The 20,154-nt window shown below is 45.6% G+C and overlaps 1 protein-coding gene across 4 annotated transcripts in view; it reads left to right on the forward strand.

Annotated features, from left to right (window-relative positions):
* Window positions 1-20,154, forward strand: part of DRP2 (dystrophin related protein 2) — a 1,496,582-nt gene that overhangs the window by 1,167,996 nt on the left and 308,432 nt on the right. For all 4 annotated transcript variants that reach the window (XM_069613022.1, XM_069613021.1, XM_069613023.1 and 1 more), the window contains one exon: window positions 15,879-15,940. In XM_069613022.1, coding sequence (XP_069469123.1) covers window positions 15,879-15,940 — 62 coding nt within the window. The remainder of the gene's footprint in view (window positions 1-15,878; window positions 15,941-20,154) is intronic.

The raw sequence follows: 20,154 nt of genomic DNA on the forward strand, positions 1-20,154 counted from the left end.
AATGCACCATTTGAACCCATTCTTTAAAAATGTATGCTATGAAAGGGGTATACCCAGAGGAGCCGACATAGTGCACTGCCATCACATGTCAGTAGATCTGCATGTGGGCCGTTTCTGCCATTACATGGTCGTTTTGGTATCACATGGCAGACATGAGTCATTCTATGCTTAATTCCCATATTCCAATGTTCTGTCATGCTTCAATAACAAGCCACGTGTATAATGCCATTTTATAACTGCTAAGGTCTCAAATGGCAAGGTTGTCATAATATGTAAGGTACAGCCTGGCATCATATGCCAAGTAGTGTCCAATTCCTCAGAAATGCAATCCAATGCCACCTAGTTTCATATATCACTGATATGATCATCATATGTTAGATACAGCCTACTTCTAAGCGCTGTTAAAAGTATCTTCTTTATTTGTGTTGTTCGGTCTGTTTTGTTAAGTCAAGTTGTACCTTAATAGTATTTGAGCTTGGTTTCTTTATTATTTATCAATGGTAGATATGCAGCTATGATTTCATGTTTTTAATTGTACACTTTGGTTATTATAACTGTGCATAATTCAAGCTCAATTTTGGTTATTACATGATTTGATTGTTTGCTGGAAATCATAAATAAAGTGTTTAAAAAAATATATAATAAAATAAAAAATAATAATAAGGATGATGGATGGAATCAGCCTTGACGAGTTTTGAACTTGTAATTTGCAGCCTGAACCCATGTGAGAGGAGAGCACTTACCTTGTTGAGATATTTATTTTATTTTATTTATTTGTTGGTATATGGTGACGAAAGCCCGCAGGCATCGGGGCGCCAACAAAAACACAAAGGGACAACATGTATGGACAGGACTAGCAGAGCAAATGAGCATATTCTTAGTTGGGTTTTTAACTGTTGTCAGAAGATGTATTTCTTCAGTAATCTAAGATCTAGTGGCAGCGAATTCCAGATCTTCGCAGCGACAATGGGAAAAGATCGTCCACGGCTGTTAACCAGTTTGAATTTAAGGCTTTCCGCTAGTGCTCGAGTTGATGAATGCAACTTTCTTGTAGGCTCGTAAGGAGACACCAAGCTTCTGATATACCCTGGGACTGAGCCATATAGTGCTTTATGGATCAAAGTTGCAGCCTTCAACTGTAGGTGGGCTGTGATCGAAAGTCAGTGAAGGTCTTTACGACATTGAGTAATGTGTTCTCTTGTGGGCTTTTTTTTGATGATGCGTACCGCGTCATTTTCTACAACTGTAGGTGTTTCTTAGGGGTGCCAATCAAAAGGACATTGCCAGAGTCCAGTCTGGGCAAAATAATAGCCCATGCAACAGAACCACAATTGGATTCCGAGAGAAAAAGTCAAAGATTTCTTAGTAGTTTCAGGTAGTATGAACATTTTTGCACTGTGTTATTGACATGAGCTTCAGAGCTTACTAGTGAGTCTAGGTGGAAACCCATGGTTTTGGTCTTATTTGAACACCCTGACTATATATGCATTATACAGTCACCAGACGTAAGGTGTTGCCTCACCTATCCAGCTACTCTTATGCCTTCAAGAGTCTTGTGCCTCCTCACGCAATCCTGCCAACTGCGAAGATCCGCAGGATCTCATCACTTCTCCCCAGAAGGAAGCCTTTTTCTGTGAGTCCAGGGAGGTCAGCCTGCTATGCAACATTCCCCCTAGGGGTGGCGGTAAGTAGGACCTCACAGGGAGAAACTCCCCTCTTGGGGACATGGACTCCCATTTCATCAAGGAACTCCCTACATCCCTCTATGAAGAACCACTAACACCATCAGAACTTCCTGAGGACCATCCTAAACAAGTCACTTTTTGTTATTGTAACATCATACCAAATAACCAACAGAAAGACAAACATACTGAGAAGAAGAGTATGCCAGAAATTAAGATTACTCAGTAGTTGGAAGCTAACCATACTGGGATGAAGAACATTGCGTAAGTAACAAAGAACGCTCAGGGAAGAGAGACAAAGGACTACAGGTCTACTCTGGGGAGGATCCAGCAATTCCCAACAAAAAGGAAAGAAGGACCAACATACGATGTTGGCAGAGCATAGGAATTTCAAATCTTGAGAGACAACGAAACCAAGAGAGCACGGGAGGTCAATGGTCGAGAGGACACTGGCAACCGAGAAGGGAAGGAGAGACAGAGAGGGAAGGTAGCCAATCTGTGTATGTTCAAGAAGGAAGGTCGAGGTGGTAGTGTGACCCAAAGAAGGTATACTAGTTGGTCCACGAACAACGCTGAGACCGCAATAGAGTGGGCTGCGCAGAACCACACACTGGAGCAGGAAGAAAGAAAGGACGCTTGAGCCATCCGAGATAGGAGAGGGAGCCCAACCCACAGGAAGAACCAGTGATGCCAATCTGACGAAACAAAGGTAACGGGGGTGGTGGGAGACCGGGGAGTGGTACTGGGCAGTAAGAGCACAACAGGATGCCTAATACTCATCCCAGTGGTTGTGAATAACTTACAGAAAGTGAAGGTTTTCCTTTGAAGTTGATGAGCAGGTGCAAGTGGATCTAGGGCACCTGCCCTAAGCCTCCCCCACCTTCTTAGCCCTGCCTCTTCCTTTCTGCTGTTAACTCCTAGATCAAGGGGCATCTCTCTCGCCCGGGTGTCCGAAGTGAAGGGTAGATAAAGAAAAGGGCAATTCCTGTTGGGACCTGTTCATACTGGCAGGTCCCAGGGCCTGAACCCCTACTCAGACAACAGGTAAGCACGCGCTGACATGTTTTGTTCTCCCTCCATCCCCAGAGGCCATCCCCAGCATCACCAGACAACGCCAACATCAACGGCATCAACCCTCCTCTAAGGCATGGACTCTGCAATGCAGCAACCTCAACCACATCAGCCTTAAGCCCATCGACACCCCCTCACCATAATGGAAGTTAATGCTCGCCAACATCCGCTAAGCTATCATCCATGCAACAGACATTGCTCACCTCATCACTACACACAACCTTGATGCCATCTTCATCACTGAGACCTGGCTGACACCGACCTCCACCCACATCCTAGATGTTTTTGTCCCCGACAGCTACAGCATCCAACACAGAGACTGGCCGAACAAGAAATGCAGAGGCCTTGCAGTCATACACAAGTCCTCGTGGCCGTGCACCAGACTATATTGGCTCCTTTGAAGTCCACTCCTGCCACTTCCCACTCTCCCCGATGGACACAGTCACCTTCCATCTCATACTATGTGCCACCCAAACCCAACACTGCCTTCATCAGAGACTTTACCGACCTGGTCACCACCATGTCCCTCAAGCACGCAAACAACATCTTCCTAGAAGACTTCAACCTCCCAGGCAAAAAGGTCACAAAACCAATGAAGGAAGCTCTCCTCAACATTCTCGACACCCTCAGCCTCACACAACACATGAAAGACCCAACACACAAGAAAGTTAACATCCTTGACCTAATCATCACCGCACTGTCTTCTCTCCACTGCAGCTGTTCTCTCCTGCTTGACTGGTCTGACCACCTAGCCGTGCCTTTCAACATCCCGCACACCACCCCAGTTAAGCCCTCCCAGCAGAGACCCAGCAGACAAACCTTCAGGTCCTTCAAGAACTTCCCAGTGAAAGCCCTCACCAACGTACCCTTTACATGGATTGGACACCCCCAACCAAACCTGCGACTCTCTCCTGGAAGCACTCAACGCCACCTTCTCAGCCTCCATCGACCAACACGTGTCTCTGAAACAACGCACCTGCAAACCGAAACCGTCAGCACCCTTGTACATGCAAGAACTCAGTCTCAGCAAAAGAGTCATCAAGAAACAAAAGAAAACCTGGTGCCGCTCCAGGACTGCATCTGACCTGCCTCTCCTCCAGGAACTCTGAGCAACCCACCGACAACTAATGAACAAAGCCAAGACCTCGTACTATCAGAATACTATCAGAATGCCATAGCAGACGCCGACAACAGAAGCAGAGCCTTCTTCAAAGTGGTCAAACAGTGCATCAACCCACTACCCAACCCTGCATTACCACACTCAATCGGAAAAATCAAAAAATCCACCGCCATCAACACCTTCTTCATCGACAAAATCAGCAAGATTTGCCAGCACATAGATGCCAGCTTTGCATCCACAGACCCCCTCATGTCCCTCCTCACGAAATCTCCACACCCTGGATAACATTCAAGACACTCTCGACAGAGGACCTGGTAGAAACCCTGGTCACCCTCAAAGCAACATCGTATACAGATGACATCCAGCATCAATCCTCAAGACCCTCCCCGCAGAAGCTCTCCTTCCCTACCTGGGGATCATCAACAGCTCCCTAACTCAAGGTACCTTCCCATCTTCCCTAAAAACAGTATACATTCTCCCTTTACTAAAGAACCCCATTCTGGATCCTGACTACCTAGGTAACTATCGCCCCATCACCCAGGTTCCCTTCCTAGGTAGGATCATTGAGGAAGCGGTAGCCACACAACTACAGCAACACCTCGACACCAACAATCTCCTCCAAACCTACCAAACTGAATTCAGACCCAAATGCAGCACAGAGACAGCAACCATACAGGTGGTTGACGACACCCTCAACATCCTTGACGACAGCCACCTGGTGTCCTGGTTCTACAAGCTGATTTTGACACAGTAGACCATCAGGCGCTTATGGCCACCCTACATTAGTGCATGACGATCAGCAACCTTGTCCTACGCTGGTTCAAGTCCTACCTCACCAACCTCAAGCAGTATGTTCAGATGGACTCCTCTAGATCAGCAATGCTACCCGTCACCTGTGGAGTCGCACAGGGTTCCATCCTCTCCCCAGTGATCTTCAATCTATACATGGAGCTGCTGGGAGCCCTCCAAGCCACACGCAACATCCACAACCACCAATACGCCGATGACACACAGCTACACCTCAAGATCAACTCCATGTAGGACATCCATAGGCTCAAAACCTGCCTCTCGTTGATCCAGTTTTGGATGTCCAGTGCATACTTGAAGCTTAACCCCTCCAAGGCCGAATTCCCACTCCTAACCAACAACATCGAACACGCAGACATACAGACCTGGCTATCAACCATGAACTCTGGCTTCATACCCAAGCTCACCTACTGAGCCAAGTCCCTTGGGTTCCACATCGACAAACACCTCTCCTTCAAGACACACATAGCTAAGAAAACTGGGACTGGTTGGTATCAGCTCTCCCTTCTACGAAAGGTTGAGCCCTTCCTCCCTCCAGACAGCTTTAGATCCACCGTGCAAGCACTGGTCGTAGCCCAACTGGATGGGGGATATTCACTCCTCGAAGGCCTCCTGTCATCCTCCCTTGTGCCCCTGAGAAGTGTCCTACACATGGCTGCACGCTTCATCAAGGGTCTACGCAGATATGACCATGTCACCCGAGCCCTCATTGACCTTCACTGGCTCCCACTGCACACAGAAAAACCTTCAAGTCTTGCTGCATCATCTATAAGGCAGTCACCCTGAAGTCACACATCTACCTTGGGAGAAACTGGATCTCCGGCAGACAGTGCACCATCAGAAGCCAATTCTGAAATCTGCTCACCAAAAAGGAAAGCATCAGGAAACAAGCCTTCTCTGCTATGCCCCAAGTATGGAACCTCCTCCCCACTGGCATCAGACTCGCCACCACGATCCTGCACTTCAGAAAAGAACTCAAGACCAACCTATTCAAGAAGACTCTTCTCCTCAACAACTAGACCATCATGTCCCTGTTGCGCCACCTGTCTCTCTAGATGCCACCCGCCCCTCGCCTCCCCACCACCTGGTACAGCAGTACCCCTCCTCTTCCCCCCTATGAATCCTGCCCCCTCTGTATATCTGTTCTGTTGTTACTGCTGAAAAGCGCTCTGTTATGCATCTGTAATGTTGTACACCTCTGTAAAGCACTCTGTTATGTATCCGTATTGTTGCATACGTCTGTAAAGAACTCTGTTATGTATCTGTATTGTTGTATACCTCTGTAAAGCACTCTGTTGCTTCTCAAAGCTAGGTCTGCGCTAGATAAATACAATAATAACAATAATAATAATAATAATAATAATAATAATAATAATAATAATAATAATAATAATAATAATAATAAAAAGAGTACCATAAGATTCATCATGCTCATCCCAGTGGAAGTGAATACCCTAAAGAAAGTAAAGAATACCACAGGACTCATCATATCTGCCCCAGTGGTTGGGAATTCCTTAAACAATATGAAGAGTACCAAGGGGTTCATCATACTTGTCCCAGTGGTTGTGAATACTTTAGGGAAAGTGAAGAAACCTGTTAGAAAGCACCTTCTGACTTTTCTGTAGCTTCTCACATCACTTTATTACTTCGTTACATTAAGCTACAAATAAGGACAACCACTGGGTCCCATCACCCAGGCTCAACTGACACAGAATAGAACATTCATCACCAAACATTCCACATGATATCACAGGCTCTGATATACGCAGACAAGCACTTCATAACACATCTCCTCCCTTTCCAATAATACATAAACACCTGACACACACCAACAAGCACTTCCTGACACATCTCCTCCCTTTCCAGTAATACACAAACAAGCACATCACAACACATCACCCTCCGTTCAACATACATCACAAACACACGGACAAACACATCACAACACACATCCACAGCGTGCATCTTTTTATGGAGAGATGCAACTCATAAAAATATTTCAGGGATGCTATCCCTACTCTTCTATGGGATGCTATCCCTATCCTTATGTTGTGGGATGCTATCCCTACTCTGCTGCGGGACGCTATCCCTACACTTCTGTTGTGGGATGCTATCCCTACACTTCTGTTGTGGGATGCTACCCCTACTCTGCTGCAAGACGCTATCCCTACATTTCTGTTGTGGGACGCTATCCCTACTCTGCTGCGGGACACTATCCCGACACTTCTGTTGTGGGACGCTATCCCTACACTGCTTTGGGACGCTATCCCTACATTTCTGTTGTGGGACGCTATCGCTACTCGGCTGTGGGACGCTATCCCTACACTTCTGTTGGGGGATGCTATCCCTACAATGCTGCAGGACGCTATCCCTACACTTCTGTTGTGGGACACTATCCCTACACTGCTGCGGGATGCTATCCCTACACTTCTGTTGTGGGACGCTATCCCTACTCTGTTGCGGGATGCTATTCCTACACCTCTGTTGTGGAAAGCTATCCCTGCACTGCTGCGAGACTCTATCCCTACACTTCTGTTGTGGGATGCTATCCCTATACTGCTGCAGGCTGCTATCCCTACACTTCTGTTGGGGACACTATCCCTACACTGCTGCGGGATGCTATCCCTACACTTCTGTTGTGGGACGCTATCCCTACTCTGTTGCGGGATGCTATTCCTACACCTCTGTTGTGGAAAGCTATCCCTGCACTGCTGGAAGACTCTATCCCTACACTTCTGTTGTGGGATGCTATCCCTATACTGCTGTGGGACGCTTTCCCTACACTTCTATTGTGGGACGCTATCCCTACACCGCTGCAGGACGCTATCCCTACACCTCTGTTGTGGGAAGCTATCCCTACACTGCTGCAGGATGCTATCCCTACACTTCTATTGTGGGACACTATCCCTACTCTGCTGCAGGACGTTATCCCTACACTTTTGTTGTGGGACGCTATCCCTACACTGCTGCGGGACGCTGTCCCTACACTTCTCTGGGACGCTATCCCTTCTTTACACTCGGAACTCTAACAATACACTTTAAGGGAACGCTATCCCTACCACCTCACAACATTGGCGACTCACACCACAGGCAATACAACATCTTACATTATAGTATCCACTCGACCATAGATGCGCCAATAAATGTGGCCCTAAGAGTCCATGCTGCCTCATTGCAGCCTACTTCTACACTTTGCACATATCTATTCAAAACGCTAAAAGTCTGTGTTGCTCTGTGCAATGTAAACCTGAAATTCTTCAAGGCGTTACTACTATCTCACTCAGGCCAGGCATGCACCATGTGTTTACACTTAATTAATCAAAGCAATACTGCGTCTTATACAGTCCATGAGAGTCAATTTCTACCTGTAAATCCTCAAAAGCTGAAACTATGCTCCTCAAAAGCACAAACATGCCACACCAACTCAACTACAGGAACTACATGCCCACACGTCTTCACCTCATGCAGAATTATAAATGAAACAATTTATTCTCACAACTGCACTGCTAACCAATGAAGGATACACTTATTCCCGTAACATGGGAACACCCTCTTCAAACCCTTGTCTTCGATTGTCCCTCTGCTCTGTCCAATCTTATCTCCCGGGACACGGGAGGCGCTTTTCATCGGATTCACTATCTATTCTTTCGCCGGCCTTCCGCACAGGAAAGGACAGTTCCCCTTTGTGGGCACCACACATGTCAACAACCACTTCCAGACTGATCCTTTAACCAGACTCATTACTCCATTCTGCAGTCAGTTTCATTTAAACTTCGCCATGCGCCCGTGTCAAACTTCTCTAGAGACTGCCGGCGCGACTCGCTGGCAATATTTCACAATGCCGTTTTACCTCCTCAGTAGACCTAAACGTTACTCCGTCTGTCTCCACGTTTCCACGGGTTCTTTCCTCTAAGCTTCACTTCAATGCCCAGCTTTGCCCTGCGAGTGCACTCTCTTCGAAGGAACTTCCATAAGCCAACAGTTCCGAATGACACTACGTTTGCTGCTCTCACTTCTTGTTAGTACTATTGCGTCACCATGTTCCTTTCTCCGCCAGCACCTGCGGCATGATGGCTACGTCGTCACTTGGCGAACTGCATCGGAGGATGCACATCTTCAGTGTCCAACCATCACTGTCCAGGGAGTTATCTTCACTTAACCCCTTAAAGGCACGGCAAATGCTCTTATGTAGCAAAACTTACTACACAGCTAACTTCACTAAGCCAGAACCGCTGCGCTGCATTATCTCATTAGTTCATTTTCTCATTCAATGCATCAGGATTTGTTTTGCGCGAGTCCTCCTCACCAAAAAGAGACCTATTTTATCTCAGGCCTCACACGCGTTGCTCGGCTTCCAAAACTTTACACAAAGATCTGCAGTGCCTTCAGAATCCTTCAGGATCACCTCTGCTATGGGCACCTCTCCTTCTCTGCGCCTTGGGAAATACAGCTACCCATGCTATTGGGCTCTTCTTCACGTTCTCAATGCCCTGGGCAGTGTTTTCCTTCACTTTGGCTTTTTCCTTCTCATGGGTGCCTTGGGTGATGGGTCTGCACTGGAGACTTTCTTACTTCTCGCCCCCAAGCGCACTGGACCCCCCTGGGTGATGGGACTTACTTCAAGTCTTTGGAAGGCAATGGTTCCTTTTCTTGCTCTGCTGCTCCCCCCTCAGCAGTCTCTTCTTCTTTGCGCAGGTTCTGAAAAATCCTTGTCGCCAGTGTTAGAAAGCACCTTCTGACTCTTCTGTAGCTTCTCACATACACTTTATTACTTAGTTACATTAGGCTACATATAAGGACAACTGCTGGGACCCATCACCCAGGCTCAACTGACACAGAATAGAACGTTCATCCTGCATTCATCACCAAACATTCCACATGACATCACAGGCTCTGACATACACAGACAAGCACTTCATAACACATCTCCTCCCTTTCCAATAATACCTAAACACCTGACACACACCAGCAAGCACTGCATAACACATCTCCTCCCTTTCCAGTAATACACAAACAAGCACATCACAACAAAACCTTTCAAATAGACTTCATTCAGCCCAGGAAGTGGTTGAAACCCAAACCATGGGCAGAAAGTAAGAAAAAGACACTGCAAGAATCTCAAAGGAATAAGGGTCAAGACCCTACCTTGATAAACCAAGGAATTGTATTTAAGGAACGTGTTCGTATTTCATATTTCTTTATTTGTATAGCCCGCCGGGCCTAAGGGCATCTGGGTGCTTAATTTAGGGTTACAAGGACACATGATACAGTTCAGAGTAGGAAGGACAGGTATAATACAAGGTAATATTAAGTACAAAATATGCAGCGCGGGGAAGAAGGATAGATATACATAGATGATTCAAAGCTATACAAAATATGTTCAAAATATATACAAATGCAGGTTGTCATCAAAGAAGTGGCATGATAAGGTGCGATCTCAAGCAGTCAGAATATTGTCTGATGTAGCTAGCCACAATTTGGTTTTGAGTTATGAGGGTTCTGATCTAAACAGATTGGGCAGGGTATTCCATAGTTTGGCGGCTAATATCGGGAAGCTAGATCCACCCGCTTTCTGCAATTTGAATCTGGGCAAGACTAGGCAGTTGGCCTGAGCGGATCTAAGAGGTCGGGTGGATGTATGAGGTGTGAAACGGGAGGCAAGGTAAATGGGTGCCTGGTTGTTTAAGCATTTATGGGTGAGGGCCAGCGTTTTCAAGCAGATTCTTTGAGCTACTGAGAGCCAGCAGAAATTGCATCTGGTACCCGAGATGCGCTGACCCCTAGGGAAGTTTAGAGCAGCCCTGATGGCATTGTTCTGTGTGACCTGAAGTTTGTTTAGGTTATGTTGGCTCGTTCCTAGGTAGAGGGCATTACAATAGTCAATCCTGGAAATAATGAGCGTTCTGGCTAGGAAGATGCAGTTTGTTGTGGTGCGGAAGGGGCTGCATGCGGTGATGAGTTTGCACATCTAAGCGGATGCTGAGCTAACAGCATTAGTTTGCCTCGTGAGAGACAGAGTGGAGTTGAGGTAAATGCCTAGCGTTTTAGTGTCATTCGAGACCTTGATGGTGTTGCCATCGATGGTGAAGGTCTTGAATGCAGGGTCAAGTTTATTGAGTCGATAATGAGAGCCCAGGATGATGAGCCCAGTTTTAGCATTGTTGAGGCTCAACTTGTGTTGAGCTATCCACGCCTGAATGACCAAATAGACATTGTTCAGTGATTTGGTCTCTGCCAAATAGTCTCCTGGGATGGGGATGAGTATCTGGGTGTCATTGGCGTAATTAGTGTAGGTGACACCCAGATAGTCAAGAATATCGAGCAGAGGTTTGGTGAACAAATTATATAGTGTAGGCGATACACAAGATCCTTGGGGGACGCCACATAATACAGGTGAGGGTTCGGCGAATGCTGAAGAGGAGAAAACCCTCATAGATCTGTTGTTAAGGAATGATTTGATCCACGAGGTGGCGGAATCTGAGAAGTGGGCGGCTTATTTCAGATGCTGGCAAAGGATTTGGTGGTTGACCAGATCGAAGTCGGCTGATAAGTCTAATAATAGTAAGCGTGTTAGTTTCCCCATGTCTTTCAGATCTTCAATTTGTGTTTTCAAGTCGATAAGGGCAGTTTCAACACCGTGCCTGGGGTGAAAGCCGGATTGCCTAAGGCCGAGGAGTTTGTTGGATTCTACATATTACTGGATCTGAAATTAGGCAGCCCGGTCCAGTATTTTAAGCAGAAATGGTACCGTTGTGATAGGTCTGTAGTTGGTAGGTATGCTTGGGTCAAGGGTAGATTTTTTGAGGAGGGCGATGACCCAAGCATCCCTGAGGTTGTGTGGGACAGTGCCTGTTTTGAAAGATGAATTTATGAAGGCAGTGATAAACGGGGCTAGTTCATGAGTAGCCTCCTTAATGATAGGGGCTGGGCAAGAGTCACCTTGGCAGTTTGACGATTTGAGTTTGTTAATGATATTTTCAACATCGATGATAGTTAATGGTGAGAAAGTGAAAGGTGTGTACGGGTGGGGAATGGAAGTGGATGTGCGTGTAGGCAAGTTAGACAGGAGGTCGGGTTGAAGGCTATTTTGTTTCGCATTGATTTTAGTTTGAAGTGTGGTGATTTTACCGACAAGCGCGTTTTGATGTTGGAACACCAAGTGCTATCTTTGATGTAGGTGTCGGGGGGAGTAACTGGGGTTTCTAGTTCTTTCAATATCTTGAAGAGCTCTCTGGTGTTAGACTCAGCTTGTATGAAACGCTTGTTATATGTGTCTTTTTTGCTTGAAAGATGGCTTCTTTGTAGTTGAGGGAGGTTAAGGTGAGGCTAGCCTTATTAGAATCGGTAGGGAGACTTTCCAGCGAGCTTTGGCGGTTCACTTTTCTTTCCGCAATGATCTCAACTGTGGTGTGAACCACGAATTAAGGTGAGCGCGCGGTCTAGGTTTCCTTAGCTTAAGAGGGGCAAGAGTATTCAAGGCTTGGAGCATAACCTGGTTGTAGGTAACGTCAGGGGAGACCCAAAAGGTGGAAAAGTCCCCTGGAAGAAATAAAGGAACTGATTCACGTAATCACAAAGAACTATTTGAAGATAGTATATTGAGGCTGGAAAAGCCTGTCCAGGATATTTGATTAGTGGTAGGGTCAGCACAGGACAGTTTGGAGGATGGATCATTGTTTTGGACTATGGTACTGATGACAAGCACCCTAGTTTGTTTTGTGTTAGGTAGGGAAACCCCTTTTGATAGGAATTGACAGGCCTTTTTTCTTCTCTTTCATTTAAATAAAAAGAATGTGTAACAATGCTACCATTTCTTACACCTCCTGACAAAACACACAGCCTATTGGGCTGTTGCCTCTCTTGTTACCAAAGTCAATTAGATATTGCTACCGAGTCTCCATTAAGTCATGTACCATCAAAGAGCTCTGGCCTGACCATGTGTAAAATGACTCTTTTCGCATTGAAAATTAAATAACTGTTCCAGAATCCACAAAACCAAATTCAAACCTTACTATATGGCTCCTCTCCCAAGCAATGCATCAGCTGATGACAACTATTCACATAAACCTACACCGGTGTGCAGTGATAAAATCGCTGCAAAAATGTCACCTGTACAAAAAATCGTGGCAAAAATGCAGTGGTTTGACCCATTAAAGGTGTACCCCATTACACCATTTAAGGGAAACCTGGGGTTGCGGGGGTGTCTCCCGCTCCCCTTAAATGGTATAATGGGTCCGGGGGTTGTGGGGGTGTCCCCCGTATCCTTTACATGGATTGCGGCGGCAAAACCACAGCTTTTTTGCTGTGGTATTTTGTGTCCACGGCTATTTTTGCCGCGATTTTAACACATGGAACCCCTACACCGCTGGAGCAAAACCTACTCTCCTCCTTTCCTTGCTCTCACTACTACTCTGCACCCATCCAAGTCTAACTATTAGATTAACCTCAAATGCTCTTTCTGCTCCCATATTCGCAAGCTTTCCATGACCCACCATTTCCTGCTTGCCCCTCTGCACCCTGAACTTCACTCTTACTTCCCTCACACCCAGCTCACAACTTTGCCAGCTACATCTGCTGCATAATCTCTATCTGACGCCCTTGCTCTCTCATCTCCTTCATTCTATTGACCAGTGCAAAGCCTCAAACTCTCCTCACTATTTGGCTTACCACCCACCTGGCTGACCTGGCCCATATGCTGCGGGGTGCCAATCGCTTTGTGCTCCTGCTGATCCATTTTTCACTGAAACAGTTAATGAGCTGGTGCCCCTAGCCGGCTCCTAACTCACTCATATCTTCATCCTTACAATTTCATCCGGTATCTCAGCTGCCTGTTTAAAGGTGGCCATCATCATATCCATTTTGAAGAAACCCACTGCTGACACACAACAACCTACCCAAATATCAACTTGTCTTTCTCCTTCCACAATAGTTCTCAAGCATGTATTCTTTAAATTCACCACCAACTACATGAAGGCCAATACACGCTGTGACCAACACCATTCTGGTTCTACAGCAGACAATCTATAGCTGCAGTGTTGAACCACATCTCTAACTCCCTCACTACAGCTGAACACTGCCATCAAGCATCCATCCTCATTCTCCTTGATCTTTCTGCTGCCTTTGGCTCGGCTGATCTCCCCTCCCTCCATTTGACACTCACATTTTAGCTTTGAGGGCACCATCCTTGATTGGGTGACACACCAGATTGGCTGACTGCACCGTCTCTATTTTGCTGGACTGCTCCTCTGCTATCTCCTCCTGACAAGGCTTCTGCAAGTGTCTATTCTTTATTCCTTGGTTCACTCTGAAAACTCGTCCCCTTCTTTGTCTTTTTATATCATCCACTTACCGATGATACTGAAGTCTTTTACTTCTTCTGAACTACTCCCCTGAGCTGTTCTCTGTCCCAGCACTAAATTTGTCTCTGTTATCCTTCAGTGGAAGGCTTTGAAGTGCCAGTGAAACTGAAGTCTTTCTCTCGGCCTCAAAATCCTCACTCATGCCCACTCATATCTTTTCCTCTTGACTAGCTTGCACCATCCCGCTAAGCTCACTATCGGGACTTCATTGTGACCTGAAACCTAAGCACTTCACCCCACCACAACCAATGCTGCCTGGCTTAAACCCCTATACCGTCATAAAATCCCTCACCATATGACCCTTCACTCTAATAAAACACTTTACGCCTCCATGGTTCTCAGCATGGATTTCTGTTTTAACCACCACTACTTTGCTACTTTCAACAAGGTATTGAACTTTGCTTCCTGTACCCTCTAAAACCTTCCACAATGATCTACTAACTTTATGTACTGCCTTCATGTGGGGTGTTCCAGGCTCCTTGTGTTTAAATCCATCTGTGCTAAAGCCACCTTTTCTTCCCCCCTCTACTTGGCCAAATCTATCTCTCGATTCTCACCCCCTCACACTCTGTGCTTCCAAGCTTGCTACCTAACCATCTCCCTCGACTCTGTGCTGTTTCCTGCTCACACTCATTTTCCATCCTGGCTCCACTCCTTGGAAATCCCTACCCTCAGAAATTAAGCCTTTTTCAACAGGGAGTGGTTTAAAGATCCCCTTTAAGAACCACCTTCTTTCTGAGGAGGGAGCCCCACAGTTCTAGAGAGCTATCCCCTCCTCAATCATACTCATCCACCATCAGAACTAGAGCTGATACCTGTATATATCTGTAGGTACTGAAGATGTGTTTACTGTCTATCTTGTGCTGCCCCCATGTAATGTTTTCAGACACCTCCTACCACCATCCATTTTAATCTATTTACTATATCATGACTATAGAAAGCAAATTCCAGTGGGACTGTACACACCCTCAATATGCCCCTCACACAGCCTTTCATGGAAAAGCACTTTTCATTTTCTACAAACACAAAAAAAAAATACAAACAATTTCTCTCGATTGGTCTCAATATTTTTTCCTCCCAAAATGTGTTCTTTGGAAATGTCAAATGTAAACAAAAAGTGTTTTCCCTGTGAAATATTACGTGTAAAATAATGTTTGAACCCTCAAATGCATCCTCTCTCAAAATGTATTTTGCCAATAAATGTCCTCCCTGCCTCCCTAATGTCCTACCTTTATCCCCTTATCACTCTATATTTAAGGTAGCTCTGGTGAAAAGCAGAGCTACTCTCTTCCGAATATATGCATCCATGCGCCCCCAGACCCCAGAGAATCTGTTCCAATGTCTGTCTTTTATCCAATAGCAAACCTTTCAACAAAACACATGTTTCACCCTGCTCAGCATAGTGGGTTGGGTAGTTTTGACCTTGCAGAGCCGGTTGGGGAATTCTAGAAGGAGATAATACAGTTAAGGGGAAGAGATTGTCGAGATGTTCTTTAAAGAATTTGATCTTCAGGTCCTCCTAATGTGTCGGGTGGAGAGGGGCATCATTCTTGCAGTGGAAGTTACATGATAAACCACTGAACCCACAACCTTGTCTACTTCCCAATAATGTACATTTTCTAGGTGCCAAACCTTTTTCATATTGTTTCTCTATGGAATATGAGACCTGTGCCAAATCTATAACTTTGTAGCACGTGTTTCTGGAATATGTTTTTTTAATTAAATGACTTATCTTTTTAACCCAACAGTTTAGAGGGGCATCTATTTATTGATATGTATTTCTTTTATCCCACATCATCACGTTTCTCTGTTTAATTTATGTGCTCTTTGTTGCTACAGCCATCAAGCTCAGACCACGTGCTGGGACCACCCCAAAATGACAGAGCTGTACCAAACATTAGGCAAGTATTACCAATGTCACGTTGTCTGTCTGACATATTATTTTTAATTGGGCATTTGTGACTCTGCAGGAGTACAGGGAAGAGTAACAAAACCGCTACTTAGCTCCACAATACTAGTAAACAAGCAGTGATCTCAATTATAGAGGTGAAACAGGCCCAGACTGAAAGGCATAACTCCCTCGACATGTGCTTTAACGCAGGCTAAGGGCTTGCTATATCTTCAAGAGCAGTGTGAGTAGCAATCCAAACAATTCAAATAGCATTATTCCAACATGTAAGAGTGTGCAATCAAAGTCCTATGAAAATATAGACTTTTAATCAAGCAATTAAATGCAATCAACTAACTACAAACACTGCCAAAAACCATCCCCTGTAAGAAAACACTGAAAATGCAAACTCTTGGAGAATAGCTCCCTGCTAGATGAGCAGGAAAGACACTTAATTGGCAAAATGTCAATGTTCAAGAATGTCTTTGAGGCATAAATGGTAGAGACGGGGTGCTTAAAAGTCATTATGATCGCAAAAGTGGGCCTGGGTGGCAGGGCCTTTTTACGGTACCTTAGTTGTGCATTTGAGGACTTGACAGCATCGAGACAGGCTTCTAGAGAAGCTTTCTGAGATGGTGATTCAGCATCAATTTGTTGACTTGGTGGACCGGGTCCATTATACAGTGCAGTCCAAGCTGCACTGTATTTTGGACCCGGTCTACCAAGTCAAGGGCTAGAGCTGTTCATTGACTTCTGGGTTCCAGAGAGGCCCAATCCTGGTTCTCCATTGACAAGTAAAGTCTTTATGTTCTGCTCTCCTGTTTCAGGGAGCTTGGCTGGAACCTACAGTGATACTGCACATCCACTGAACAGTGTCCTGGTTCCTGGCTCCAGTGCAGCTAGCAGTGGGGCCTTCGTCCACAAGCAGCCACCCCCACTCTTACCTGGGGACAGGGCTCTCCTCTGCCTTGGATGACTATTGTCTTTACCTCTATGGCAGAGGACTTTGGAATGCACTGTGCCCCAACTGAGGTCCAAAAGTGTATTATTCTTCTTCTCTTGATGGTCAAAAGATGGATCAAAGCATGTGGGGTGCCCCTCTTCTTTTGAAGGTAAAATACCACATGCAATTGGTTGAAAGAAAGCCTGCTATAAGGGGTCCAATCTCTGTTGTTCTAACAGGTACCTGTTGCCTTATGATGTCACACCCGGAGTACATTGCCTACAGTCAATGAAGGGGACAGGAAAAGGGAAGAGGTTTCTAACAGAAACCAAGAAGCTGTGACCCCTCTCTGGGCATATCTTCCCACTCTGGATACTCTAACCCTGCCCCTCCCCATGCCTGTTGACTTCTAAGGGACACCAATTCTCAGAACCCTGTTGTGAGGGAGGCATTTGTTATGTCAGTGATGCCCTTGAAGCACATTTTCCAGGGGACTCCCTACAGGTGTTCCTGTACCCTGAGAGTAGGGTGTTTTCCTTCCAGCCAGTGAATCAAAGGGTAGCATCCTGACTATTGCTCCACATAGCAGCCGTGTAGACTGCCCGCCCAGACACCAGTGTACATCCGTCCTGACATAGTTGGGCCATGCTCACAGAGCTGATACTGTTCTGATATCAAATGTCACCATGCTAAACCAGGCATGGCTTATATTTACAGATTTACTTGCTACCAGACTGTATATATTATACAATCATTTGATTTTAAATCACAGGTGCAGACAATTAAAATGCATCTCTGTTTGCAAGAACTTTGTGTTCTAGCAGCTGTTAGTGATGCACAGATGATCTTTGAATGTGCTTTATGTCACTGCAGAGCTAAGTGCCTTGGATGCCAGGGGACGTATTAGAGCAAGGCACACATGCACACTATAAGTTGTGCATGGAATATTATCTCTCCAAAACCACATTCAACAATATGGAATCACTCTTACCACAAGGACATGAGTATCATCCCTCTGGTTCAGGATTTACATGCTCCCCCAGGGCATGCTAATCCAACAAAACAGCCTCCTATTTTAAATGTATGGAGATGACAAACAGATTCACCTGTGACTAAAATAAACCTCAGCAAGCAACCATAAGTGCACTGCATCCACAACCATATCCTGTAATGGATGAATGTATAATTCTTCTGTTTCATCATGCCAATAGAGCTACTCCTGTTAGTAAAATAATCAAATGTGAATCTGCCATTGCCTAGCCCCAACAGCTTGTACTGGACTGGTATCTATAGAGCAACTAAGGAGTCTGTGTATGAACTATGTGTGGGGTGCTAATAAATTATATGACAGGTTGTACTGGCTAGAAATGTCCCTCAACCTTCATTAAAGGCCTTTGCATATGTTATGTTAAAGGACATTTGTACCGTGCACTATCACCACTGAGGTGGTCCCCTGGCGCTCTGGGGGCTCTGAAAAGGGAAGAGAGGGGGGGGGTTAGTGGGAGGGAGCTGGAAAAGTGCAAGAGAGCAGTGATGTGCTGTTGGCGGCCTCAGCCCTGTGGGTCCGTTGGCTGGGCCTGGGGTGTTTTGCGGTCAGTAGTCGTCGTGTACTGTTGTGCGAGTCTATGTGCGTTTTTGTTTTGTTGTTGCCATGTAGTGAAGTTTGTGCGGTTTGTTGTGCTGTAGGTTTGTGGTTGTGTTTGGTTTGGAGTTTGAGAGATGTATGCAGCGGGGGAAATTGTTAGTGCAGTTGGTTAGTTGGCATCTGTATCCTGACTTGAGGCGGTGGGTTTCTGTATTCTCCCCAGATGGGTTTCGTGGCACCCCTATGCATCTCTCATGATCTGAGTCCATCCAGCCTTCAAGGTCCCTTTTACATCTATACCCCTCCTCCCCTAGCCTGTCTCGCACCGCTACCTATCTTCCTTTCCCACTCATACAGCCATTGCACCTGCCTAAGCCTGCGTATCCTGACAATTCCAACCACTGTGGTACCTGGTGGGAACTAAGGGGCAAGTGCGTATGTTGGGTGGGATTGGGTAGGGTTTGTTGATTGCGTCTCCGTGGGTGTCACCGGTGTTACACTCTACCCGGTGAGACTCGTCCTGGTGCCGTGGGAGCTTCCCAGTGGGTTCTGGGAGCTGTCCATATCTGGTTTAGTCTAGTCATCCTTTTTCCTTTCTGTTTCCGTTTTCAGTTTGAGTCTGTGGTGTTGAATAGCCAAGTTTTTTGTAATTTCCTAAATTTTAGGTGATCTTTGGTGTTTCTTATTTCTTTTGGGATGTTGTTCCAGGTTTTTGCAGCTAAGTGGTAGAAGGAGGTGCCTCCAAATTTGTTCTTGAGGTATGGTTTTGGTTCCAGGCGGATTTCATTGCATGAACTGAGGAATCTAGTAGGCTTGTAGATTGTTATTTTCTTTTGTAGGAATGTTGCTCCTTGTCCGCTGATTGCCCTGTGCGTTATGCACATTATTTTAAAGGTGATGCAATGTTTTATTGGTAGCCAGTGTAGTGTTTTTAGGGAAGGAGTGAGGTTTTCTATTCTTTATAGTTTGAGGAGTAGTCTTGCAGCTGTATTTTGGATACGTTGTAGTTTCTTCAGGATGTATTCTGGTATTCCGAGGTACAGGCTGTTTGCATAGTCGACTTTTGACATGATTAGGGCGAAGATAGTGAGCGTTTTGTGCGTGAAGGAGAGGAAAGTTACGATTCTTCTTGCCGTGTGGAGGAGGAAAAAACATTTCTTGACAGTTGCATTTATTTGTGGTTCTAAGGTTAGGGAGTTGTCTATCAGGACCCCCAGATTTTTTACTACCTCAGATGGTGATGGTGCAGTTCCCATTTCAGTTGGCCACGGGATGGCGGTTTTGTTTTCTTGGTCTTTGGATATGATCATGATTTCTGTGTTTCCTGGGTTGATTTTCAGGTTGTTGGCAGTCATCCAGTTTAAGACTTCTTTTAGACATTCGATTAGGGTTGCATGATCGGCTTGGGTGTCTTTGATTTTGTAGATGATTTGAGTATCATCGGCATAGTTGTAGCATGTGATGTTGTATTTTTTGAAGATTCTGATACGTCTGGTAGATGTTGAAGTACAGTGGTGATAGTGAGGTTCCTTGTGGCACTCGCAGTCGTTAACTCTTGGAGTGGATTTGAAGGGTCTGATCCAAACGGTTTCTGTTCTGTCCGCTAGGAATGATTTAGTCCAGAGTAGTGCTGTGTCAGTTATGCCTATGTCTTCTAGTCTTTTGGTTAGGGTGTCATGGCTAACTGTGTCGAAGGCTG

The sequence above is a fragment of the Ambystoma mexicanum genome, chromosome 5p (genome assembly GCF_040938575.1).
Source record: "Ambystoma mexicanum isolate Mex_15411 chromosome 5p, UKY_AmexF1_1, whole genome shotgun sequence".
NCBI lineage: Eukaryota > Metazoa > Chordata > Amphibia > Caudata > Ambystomatidae > Ambystoma > Ambystoma mexicanum.